At 43.2% G+C, this 11,327-nt stretch overlaps 1 protein-coding gene across 2 annotated transcripts; it reads right to left on the bottom strand.

Moving 5' to 3' along the window:
- LOC123993706 (cyclin-G1-like) lies at nt 1–7,559 on the bottom strand. Of its 2 annotated transcripts, XM_046296120.1 has the most exons (7): nt 7,369–7,559; nt 5,393–5,656; nt 4,839–5,092; nt 3,834–3,912; nt 2,898–3,008; nt 2,598–2,693; nt 1,399–1,537 (listed from the first exon to the last, which is right to left on the bottom strand). In XM_046296120.1, the coding sequence occupies exons 2-6, from the start codon at nt 5,654–5,656 to the stop codon at nt 2,622–2,624; spliced, it is 780 nt and encodes a 259-aa protein (XP_046152076.1). In that variant the 5' UTR covers nt 7,369–7,559; the 3' UTR covers nt 1,399–1,537; nt 2,598–2,621. The 2 variants fall into 2 exon arrangements, with proteins under 2 accessions (XP_046152075.1, XP_046152076.1); XM_046296119.1 differs by lacking the exon at nt 2,598–2,693 and having other exon boundaries at nt 1–1,537; nt 7,369–7,558.
- Between the last annotated feature and the right edge of the window lie 3,768 nt (nt 7,560–11,327).

The following is an 11,327-nucleotide window of genomic DNA, read 5'->3' as shown; positions in this document are numbered from 1 at the left end:
CAGCTTTTCAATATGGTTTTATTGAAAGGTCCAAACGCATAGGGTTAAACAGATTTAGTTACAACTGTTGTTTTTTTTAGGCAAAGTTTTCAAATTCCAGAACATCAACTTTATTTCAAATTCTTAACAAAATACTAAGCTCAGTTGTGGTTGGCTATGGCCTCAAGCACATCAAATACTTTAGTAAATGCAGATCAAACTAACTTAATTTCCTATATCAACTGTGCTTATCGAAGTGACTTAGTGCATTTTTAGCATAATACAATAAATTCATTGTGAGTGGTTGTTCTCTAAAAGGCTACGTTTTGTTGCCACAAATCAAGATAATTCAACATCACATTTTGTAATAGTGATCGTGTTAATCTGTAACCATTGTTAGTTATATCGAAGTCACAGTAGATAATGGGGGGGGGGGTGTCATCCACAGACCGTTTCAGCTCCAGGAGCATGCTATCCTGCAAGCTAAAACCAATACATGTGCAGGATCGTTGCTAGTTTCATCACATCACTGGGGAAACCGCAACAAAAACACCCTCACAAGTACAACAACAAAAAAGTTTCAAAATAATATATTTTTCATCACCTTGGGTAGAGGAGTGTGCATTTTTAGGCCAGTTCATCAACCTAGGGTGGAAGTTAAGGGTTTTGGGTCCGATTTCTTGGTTCCATTGTTTTTGCATTTTCACAAAACCCTTCTCCCTCCTCTTCCACATAGTGGACTGAGGACCTAGGTGGTTCTATACTTCATTGCTTAAAACCAGCAACCACGATAGAATACTATGCAGAGTATTCATGTTGGTACTGATTCAGATAACATACTGTATACACGCATTTCAACCAGGAAGGATTTAACCTTCGCTAGGTGGCAGCGGATAAACCCACTCTTGACCGGGCATTACTCCCTTGGCGTGCCTTCTCAATGGCACCCTATTCCCTATAGAGCGATCCAACCTTATCAAAAGTAGTGCACTATCTAGGGAATAGGGTGCCGTTTCAGAAGCAGCCTTAGTCAATGAAGCAGATTTAGATGTAGTCTAATAAATAGTGAGCTTATTCAAAAACAGAAAAACCAGGAGAAAAGGAAAGAAAAAGGTAATAGGTGTTTCCCCTTAAAAAACTAAATCATCCATAATGCAGTTCTGTAAGGGAAATGGGTTAGTGGAGGTGGGTGACCATGTAGCAAAAGTAGAGTACAGGAAGTTGTTTTTTTAAATATTTTTTTTGCCATTTTTCCATGAAACTGAAAAACAAAACATGTTTTTAGGGGAGAAGAGGTGGTAGCCCACTTCTCCTTTTGTATCGGTGTATTCCTACTTTTGTATCGGTGGTCACCCAGCCCCAGGGTTCAGTAGGCGGACTCGGGGATTGTGGGCATATGGGCGATCTTGTAGTAGCTGTGTTTCAACGTGCGTTGCGTTCTGCCAGAGAGGATCCAACGAAGCCTCTGGCTGTTGGGCCTGGAGACCCTGGTGGTTGAATACTCAATGAGACACTTCATAACCAACTCTGTCACGATAACCAGGTCTCCTTCTCGGGCCTGAGGAAACAAGAAAAATAATTATACAGCACATCAGAGTATTCATTTATTTAAAAACCTGCCAATCAGAGAGTTAGTAATGCTGCTGGTCTGTTTGCACATTTATTCTCTCCGTCATTCAAAACAGAGGATTCCCAAAGAGCAAACTCAACGTCTCTCCAGAGTCTTGATTAATCATCGATTTGCCTAAATTTTCCATGATTCCGCAACATTAGGCAATCAGTTGGGCAACAGGCTGTTGGAGCTTCAACACAGAGTGGCTAAACCCTCCACCCCACAGCGGCTAAACCCTCCACCCCATAAACCCTCCACCCCACAGCGGCTAAACCCTCCACCCCATACCCCACAGCGGCTCCACCCCAAAAACCCTCCACCCCATAGCCCTCCACCCCACAGCGCTAAACCCTCCACCCCATAGCGGCTAAACCCTCCACCCCATAGCGGCTAAACCCTCCACCCCATAGCGGCTAAACCCTCCACCCCACAGCGGCTAAACCCTCCACCCCACAGCGGCTAAACCCTCCACCCCACAGCGGCTAAACCCTCCACCCCACAGCGGCTAAACCCTCCACCCCACAGCGGCTAAACCCTCCACCCCACAGCGGCTAAACCCTCCACCCCACAGCGGCTAAACCCTCCACCCCACAGCGGCCCTAAACCCTCCACCCCACAGCGGCTAAACCCTCCACCCCACAGCGGCTAAACCCTCCACCCCACAGCGGCTAAACCCTCCACCCCACAGTGGCTAAACCCTCCACCCCATAGCCCACAGTGGCTAAACCCTCCACCCCATAGCCCACAGTGGCTAAACCCTCCACCCCATAGCCCACAGTGGCTAAACCCTCCACCCCATAGCCCACAGTGGCTAAACCCTCCACCCCATAGCTAAGTGGCTGTGTCTCAAACGGACCCTTATTTCCTGTAGTGCACTACTTTTGACGAGGCCCCATAGGTTGCCATATGAGAGACAGCCCCAGTGTAAACACCTTCCATTGCTGGGTTGTGTTCATTAGGCACCAAACGGGGAAACAAAAACACTCAAAAAACAGGGAGAAACTACCTTGGGACTTGTCCAATAAGAAACTCATTTTCTGTGAGCGCGTCTTTTCTCTCGTTTTCCGTTGCAAAACATTTCAAACGTTTTCCGTTGTATGCCCTAATGAACAAGACCCCGGTTAGTGTTCTGGTTACAACAGACATGTTTGGGGAGTGATATTACACTGGGTGGTAGCCTGAGTCCCAGATCTGTTTGTACTCTTGCCAACTCCTATATACAATGTTTGGTGTGATGACATAGGAACAAGACAGTGCAAACAGCTGAGACCAGGCTATCTGACTAGACAAGACAGTAAACACTCACAGTGAGTTGCTGCTGGAGAGACTTGAAGGCGTTTAGCAGCTTGTCTACGTGCTCATGGTCATGCTGCTCCTGAAACTCCAGGGCCAACAAGGACAGGGCAAGCAGAGAGGGCTGTGGAGCGAGAGAAGGAAAGAGGGGTAGACAGAAGGAAAGAGGGGTAGACAGAAGGAAAGAGGGGTAGACAGAAGGAAAGAGGGGTAGACAGAAGGAAAGAGGGGTAGACAGAGGAAAGAGGGGTAGACAGAAGGAAAGAAGAAGGAAAGAGGGTAGACAGAAGGAAAGAGGGGTAGACAGAAGGAAAGAGGGGTAGACAGAAGGAAAGAGGGGTAGACAGAAGGAAAGAGGGGTAGACAGAAGGAAAGAGGGGTAGACAGAAGGAAAGAGGGGTAGACAGAAGGAAAGAGGGGTAGACAGAAGGAAAGAGGGGTAGACAGAAGGAAAGAGGGGGTAGACAGAAGGAAAGAGGGGTAGACAGAAGGAAGACAGAAGGAAAGGGGGTAGACAGAGACAGAAGGAAAGGGGTAGACAGAAGGAAAGAGGGGTAGACAGAAGGAAAGAGGGGTAGACAGAAGGAAAGAGGGGTAGACAGAAGGAAAGAGGGGTAGACAGAAGGAAAGAGGGGTAGACAGAAGGAAAGAGGGGTAGACAGAAGGAAAGAGGGGTAGACAGAAGGAAAGAGGCATTAGGTTGGCATGAAAGCTACACATTAAGAGGGATATTTGAATACATCAACATTTTACAGTTAGTTTGAAACTGAGTACGTTTTTCCACCCACACACTCAAAGCACATCAACCCCCACCCCTTTCCCAAGTGCCTTGCCCAAAATAGACCTAGATCCAATGTCACAACATGAACCAGCTACATACACATAGTATTGAGAGACTAAATGAGACCAAAATAGATTTGTTTTGATACACAGAACTACAGTATCTTACCTTGACTTTGGAGAAAGTGAAAGAGCAATGGCAGGCTTTCAGCTGGGCTTCTAGTCTCTCAATGTTCAGGATCTCCTTGCTATGGAGAGAAAATGTGTTTTAATAATGTTTGTTCAAGATGTTTGTCAAGTGTTTTATAAAGCATAAGAGCTGAAGAAATGTCCATATATATATATATATGAAACTGAGTTTAAGATACAGCATCAACATTATTCAAATCCCTGTTATCCAGACTACTTTTAACTAATACTATTAGCATTTAGCGTAGTGCATTTGCATTTCCAGATCTGTAGATGGTCATACCTGGCACGCAGGCGTCCTAGGTATGACCAAGAGGCTAAAGAGCATGTGTGAAGCCATCACAGAGGCCCAATCAGCTGCTTTGTGGAACAGCTTCATAATTAACCAATAATGCAAAAGGGACTTTATCTATTAACCTAGTGCACAAGACGACTGAATAAACATCACACCGTGATACCCTGGTATATTTACTACGGGTGTCAAAATCATTCTGCGCCGGGGGGGGGCAGTCGGTCTTCCAAGAAATTAAAAAATATATATATTTAAATTTTACCTTTATTTAACTAGGCAAGTCAGTTAAGAACAGATTCTTATTTTCAATGACGGCCTAGGAACAGTGGGTTAACTGCCTGTTCAGGGGCAGAATGACAGATTTGTACCATGTCAGCTCAGGGGTTTGAACTTGCAACCTACTAGTCCAACGCTCTAACCACTAGGCCACCCTGGCGCCCCAGGCATCCAGAGGGCCACACTAAAATGTGGTGATTAACAAACTGGACAGTCAAGAAACTAAGAATATAGGTCATTATCATTTAGTCAGTCGATTTGAGTCATTTTAATGTATACCGAGTATGTTCTTTTCTCAAACCACCTGTCGGACTGGACACACCCGTTAGACCCCCATGCAGGATCCGGCCCGCGTGCCGTATGTTTGACACCCCTGGTACATACACGGTTTACTGGCCAAGCCTAGAGTCATCTTACCAGTCATCTTCAAGCGTGTCCTGGATATAGCTGTAAAACAGCCTGAGGAAGTGGAGGGCCGTGGGGGCTTTGACCTTCCAGTTGAGTTTCTCCAGAATGATCTTCTCCATCCTCATCATGTCAGACACAGTAAAGCGGTTCTGGCTGATTCGGATCAGCTCGTTGGCCATGGGGACGTTCTTCCCCTCCTCCGAAGTCTTCACAGCGATGTAGAAACAGGAGAGGCCCACGCATGACAGATGCTTCGGCTGGATCTGGGGATGGGAGAAGAATGTTATTTACCAAATGGTTGAAGTTAATGGTCACACTGATCGATTTTGAATATAATTTACTCGATTTTGGGGGTTTAGAAATAAAACATTTTTTTACAGTGAAGCGATGTAGAACATTCTGATATTACTTAATGTACCCAATTGAGTGACGATTTTACAGTCCTCGCACGTCTAATAACAGTCATTTGTTTCCCTGTCTGTATTGCTCACGCTAAAACCAAATGAACTAAAGACTAATTTTAATCGATTCTAATCAAACCCCGTCTGATGTCGAGGTCTTACCTTCATGACAGCAAGGAAGCGATCCAGCAGGTTGACGGCCAGGGAGAAGGTCTCTGCACTGAAGCCAAAGAACCTGGTCAGAGACAGGAGGTCCTTCACCTCGTACTCCCTGAGCCGGGCGGTCATCCTCAGGCCGTTGTCATGGGCCGTCTCAATGATCCTCAGCCCGCTCAGCTTGGGCTGGTACCTGAACTCCTGGTTAGTCAGAGCCTTCAACTGCACGGCAAAGGCCAGAGCCCCTGGTCCAGTCACTGTGGGAAGCATCTATTGAGAGGGAGAGAATGGATTAATAACTCATGGGAATTGATTATATAATGTTTCAAATTAACTTGAGTACTGTCACCATCATCTGTTGACAAAAGGGGGACAGAATGTATGGTGAATACATTAATCAATTCCCTTGAATTAAGATATTTCCATATTTAAGGTGACTAATTTTGTATTAGAATATATATATATATATTTTACCTTTATTTAACCAGGCACAGTTGAACAAATTATTATTTTCAATTACGCCCTGTGGGTTCACTGCCTGTTCAGGGGCAGAATGACAGATTTGTACCTTGTCTGCTCGGGGGTTTGAACCTGCAACCTTCCGGTTACTGGTCCACTAGGCTACAATGGCTTATTTTTGCACCAATGTCTTATTTTTGTCTCCATGAACACGCACAGGGCCCTACGCACACTGATACTACAATACACATACAAACGCGCAATAATTTGCTATAAACTAATATCGAGCCAGTATCCCTGCACAACTGCATAATGCAAATATGGCAGCAGTTGCAGACCCTTAATCGTGTTCTTCTCATTTCTATATCTCGTGCGTTTTTGGTTCAACCTTGGTATTTTTAGTAATACATTTGTTATTGATTACTGCATTGTTGGGGTTAGAGGTCACAAGGCATTGCACTGTACTTGTGCACGTGACATTAAAACGGGAAAAACACCAGGTATTAGACTACCGGTGCGGAAACCGCTGGCTCCTGCTAAGCTTTCTGGGCTTGGACATTCATTTTTTTGCCAACACATGCTTAACCGTTGTTTGACCAGCTGAACAGCTTGCTAAATATGTTACATTTTGAGCTAATACGCTGTTAGAGTTTACACTTAATCTTCCAATTATATAAAAGTGGAAGTCAAAATCATTTCAAACTAAAATGTTGATTACTTCACCTTACCATGACAACTCACCTGATAATACTTGTGGGGGGTCACTGGTTTACCTGGGAAAGGGTCCCTGGGCAAGATAAAATTGAAGCCCCCTAACTAGCTAACGTTAAATTATTATAGTCATTATCCACTACTGGTCCCTGTCACCACAATCTCTTGTCATTTAACTGGATTGAACTGGTCGTAATCCTACTATAGGGGTCGCAATTTAATACTGCATGGGGGCATGTCTGGACATGTCAAAAAGTTCACATACACCCACCCAAAAACGTTAGAATGATATCTGTGTAAACTATTAGCAATACAGTTTTTTAAAAATGGACAATAAACCAGTATTATTTAAAATATATAAAAAACGACTAGTTTCTAATTAGTGCGAAATGTGAAGGCCCCATACGCCATTACATAGGCAACGAGGTCTGCGTGATGTGTCACGACATGTTCCCTGCTCAGAGACCAATGGAGGAGAATACGAAACACCGTCACTTAAACGAGGCTAACACTACAACGTATACGGTTCTCCTCCCAAATAATACTTTTCTACATTGATGTTAGTGTTATATTTTCATGTAAAAAAAAATATTATCCACACAACAGGCGGTTAAGAGTTTAAAGCACAGCAAGTAGACAGCAGGCCATGGCAAAAAAAACAACTCGGTAGGCCGTCGAGGTTACAAAATAACTAAACGAACATGTAGGATATCGTTGAAACAATATGGCTAGACAACGATATGGTTTAACATTGTACTTACAAGTTGGACACCAAAGAAATAGGTATAATGGTGAAAAGGCAGGGCTCCTACCTTGTCTTTGATATGATGGTTGGTTGTTGCAGTGGACAGTAACACAAGCAGATTAAATATATAGTTTCAGGAAAAGAAAGGTTAAGATGACAGTATGTACTTTCAATCAGAAAGCTGTAAGCAAACGTAACTTTTCCTCCTATACACACCCCTTACCCTTGGCGTAAGGCGAAAGGAAAGGGGTTTTCAGCCTTTTAGTACTAGTCCAGACCATGCCCAAACATAGCAAGGTCTAATTGGCCAATGTTGAAACGACACTCCCTACTTCTCAGTTTTCATTCGATACAAACCCATCAATCAGCAAGAAAGTCACGCCCTTCCCAGTACTGGGTGGGGTTATGTTATCATGGTGAGATTCCTCCTTTAGAGAAAGAACGACCCGGGCACCATGGAATGCAGAGTTCCATTCGAACGCACTGTTCAATCTCCAGGATCTTTATTGTGCCATATTGTGGACACGATGAACAGTTTTGAACAGTTGCAGACAGTTTTTGGTTGACCAATGTAAACGGCATCTCCAGAATAATTAGGCATATACGTGTACTGTGTCAAACTACTGTTATAAATTGAGTTTCCATAAATCGAATGCATTTAAATTATTTATGAACCATTAAGCATATATGGCCAAACAACCATTTGCAGATTGGCTTTAATCTATAACATTTTCACAATGAATGTAAAACCAACAATTCAAAACTAAGTCTATTTGGAAACTGGAAACCAGTAGCTCTGTGTCTGGACCAATCAGTCATTGGTCTGGACTCTGGAACATTCTAGAAACCAGGGGCTCCAGGGAGAGAGTGCAGTGGCTCGCTCTGACACAATATTAGCCTGTATGGACACAAGAATAGGTAAAATAAAATAAAATAGTTCATAGCTATCAGAATGTATTAATTAACATTGAATAAAAGAGAGGAGAAGACCATTTTTCAAAGTATTTTTTATTCATAGCGAGCAAAAATGAATCTATACAAGATAGGGTATAATCAATAACTTTTAGAAGATAACATATTTCAAGGTATTATAGTTAAACTCTTGGACACTTCAGCATAATATTAATCTTTTTCAGTAGTTTTAGTGTCTCGTATTGTTCTCAATTTCAGACAAATTCAACAATCCACCTTAATGATTCATCTATAGCCATCAAATTATACATTCCCAACTGTTAACACCACCCCACAAATCACATTATTATTTATAAGTAGGCATACTAATCCATAGACCATATGGGGGGGGGTCCACAAAGTCAGTAGTATGTTAAATCAAGTTCTTATTCCTTATAAATAGACAACCCTAACAACTTCATACAGGTTGCAGCACCCTTAATGAAGCTCATACACTACAGCTTCACAGTGTAATAAGACAAGTTACTAGTCAAAGGCAATAAATAAAACCAGGGGCGCAACTTTGGTTTTAGAAGTGGGGGGGACATAATTATATATATTTTTGTTATCCAGTCGGATATACACTCCAAACAGCCGACCCGACTGCTCAGAGGCGTCTGCATGGTCCTAAAGCATACCGTTGCCCTGTTTTGTATCACATTCCAATGATAAAACTTTGGGGGGGGACAAAAAGGCCATTTCAGAATGTTCCCCCCTGTCCCAAGAGAAAGTTGCAACCCTAATTAGAACAGTAACCTGGGGAGGGGGGTAGACAACAGCAAGGAAAGCACTTTCGTTAATTCATTTATAACCTCTGGGGGCTTTTAATCTGAATATTGTTATATTATAGCCTGGGTGCCAGTCTGCTTCTGCTCTCTTGCCAACTGCTTTCTAGAATAGAAAAAGACTGGCACCCAGGCTAGTTGTCTAATGCTTATTTAAATCCATCTGTAAAATGCCATGCAGAGAAGCATGCTGTAGAGCAGGGCATTCAACCCTACGAGGTCTGGCGCCTGCGGGTTTTCTGTTCTACCTAATAATTAATTGCACACACCTGGTGGCCCAGGTCTAAATCAGTCCCTGATTAAAGGGGGAACAATAATGACCACGTTTACATGCACACCAATATCCCGTTATTATTCGGGATACTCAAGTATTCCGTTTTTGAGTTGACGCATATAAACATCATATCTCATTTATAATAACCCGAAAAAGCTTGTAACCCGGTTCTGATACACCTGGATAAGATGCATGGAATATGATCAGTGGCGACCCGTCATTCAAGGCAGGTGGCGCTTTGAGCCCTAAATTTATTTGGGTTGCCTGTTTTTTTTGGAATTAATACCGGTCACATAGTAAATCTTTTTTAATCGTTGTCATATGAAGAGAAATAATGAAGATAAAACGTATCAGTGCTCATCGACCATTGGACATAAACATCAACATGCTGTTGTCTATGCCCAATTATGTTTGTACCATGTTTTGTGTTGCTACCATGTTGTTGTCATGTTGTGTTGCTACCATGCTGGGTGGTCATGTGTTGCTGCCTTGCTATGTTGTTGTCTCTCTTGTCGTGATGTGTGTTTTTTGTCCTATATCTATATTTTTTTTTTTAAATCCCAGCCCCTGTTCCCGCAGGAGGCCTTTTGCCTTTTAGTAGGCCGTCATTGTAAATAATAATTTGTTTTTAACTGACTTGCCTAGTTAAATAAAGGTTAAATAAAAAATAATCCAAAATGTAATACAATTAAAAATTACACAACAAGTTGGAAATTACAAATTCAACAATGAGTGGTTTGGAAGGAATCAGTGGCTAACTGCAAGCACAGCAAAGCAATCACTACCCTACTATTCAGTGGAGTGGGTGTGTGGTCCAAAGTCTGGGTTTAAGGATCTCTTGTTCAAGTTTAAAATGATAAAAATTCAACACTGGCCTACCTGTCTGGGAACTCTGTTTTGAACGGTCGTCCAACTCCGAATTGTAAGTGTGAACTTTGGCCTCTTTCTAGAGCTACGACCTAAAGATCATTAACGTCATCATGATTCAACCTTGTTTTTTCACAGTTGTCTTGAAAGCACCATTAGTCCAGAGAATGACAGACCTTTTTTTGTTACCCCTTTTTCATGGTATCCAATTGTTGTAGTAGTTACTATCTTGTCTCATCGCTACAACTCCCGTATGGGCTCGGGAGAGACGAATGTTGAAAGTCATGCGTCCTACGATACACAAGCCAACCAAGCCGCACTGCTTCTTAACACAGCGCGCATCCAACCCGGAAGCCAGCCGCACCAATGTGTCGGAGGAAACACTGTGTACCTGGCAACCTTGGTTAGTGTGCACTGCGCCCGGCCAGCCACAGGAGTCGCTGGTGCTCGATGAGACAAGGACATCCCTACCGGCCAAACCCTCCCTAATCCGGACGACGCTGGGCCAATTGTGCGTCGCCCGACGGACCTCTCGGTCGCGGCCGGTTACGACAGAGCCTGGGCGCGAACCCAGAGTTTCTGGTGGAACATCTGGTGCTGCAGTACAGCGCCCTTAACCACTGCGCCACCCGGGAGGAGAATGACAGACTTTGATGACAAAGTTTGATGACAAAATTTGCCCACGAAGGACCGCCGCACCACCTTCCTGTTCAAGTGAGCACAACACAACAAGATGAGTCCAAAAATGTCTTGTACGCTGCTGCATAAATTATGTAATATGCCAGGGAGATAGTATTACTTTCTTAGCTACAGTATACATAAGTGTATGTTGTGTAAGTAAACTTTTAGTATCCCATGTGCCTCACCCTAATTATTTGGTCTGTTTACCCTTATTAATTGCGCCTACTGTTCTGACTTGGTGGTGCACATGTAGCCTATAACCCGTTTAAGAGAAATGTAGTCATTGAATATTTTAAGAGCTTTCATTGTCTGTTTATGTGCCATTTTATTTATTCTACGGTTCTGACTTGGTGTACAGGGAGAACACTGTAAGAACGGCCCATGTTCTGAATTCTGTCGCTGTACATTTCAAAAGTGCTGAACAAGTAGTTATATTGACTAGACAGTCCTAGCTCGCTCATCAATCTC

The sequence above is a fragment of the Oncorhynchus gorbuscha genome, linkage group LG13 (genome assembly GCF_021184085.1).
Source record: "Oncorhynchus gorbuscha isolate QuinsamMale2020 ecotype Even-year linkage group LG13, OgorEven_v1.0, whole genome shotgun sequence".
In the NCBI taxonomy this organism is placed as follows: domain Eukaryota; kingdom Metazoa; phylum Chordata; class Actinopteri; order Salmoniformes; family Salmonidae; genus Oncorhynchus; species Oncorhynchus gorbuscha.
This window is presented reverse-complemented; position numbering and strand designations above follow the sequence as displayed.

Bases quoted from the DNA above. Each gene is read 5' to 3' on its own strand.
- LOC123993706 (XM_046296119.1), bottom strand. From the start codon at position 5,656: ATGCTTCCCACAGTGACTGGACCAGGGGCTCTGGCCTTTGCCGTGCAG. The intron at 5,093-5,392 runs GTAAGACCTCGA...TCCCATCCCCAG, and splicing joins GCTTCCTTGCTGTCATGAAG to ATCCAGCCGAAGCATCTGTC. The intron at 1,538-2,897 runs GTGAGTGTTTAC...TTGTTTCCTCAG, and splicing joins CTCTCCAGCAGCAACTCACT to GCCCGAGAAGGAGACCTGGT.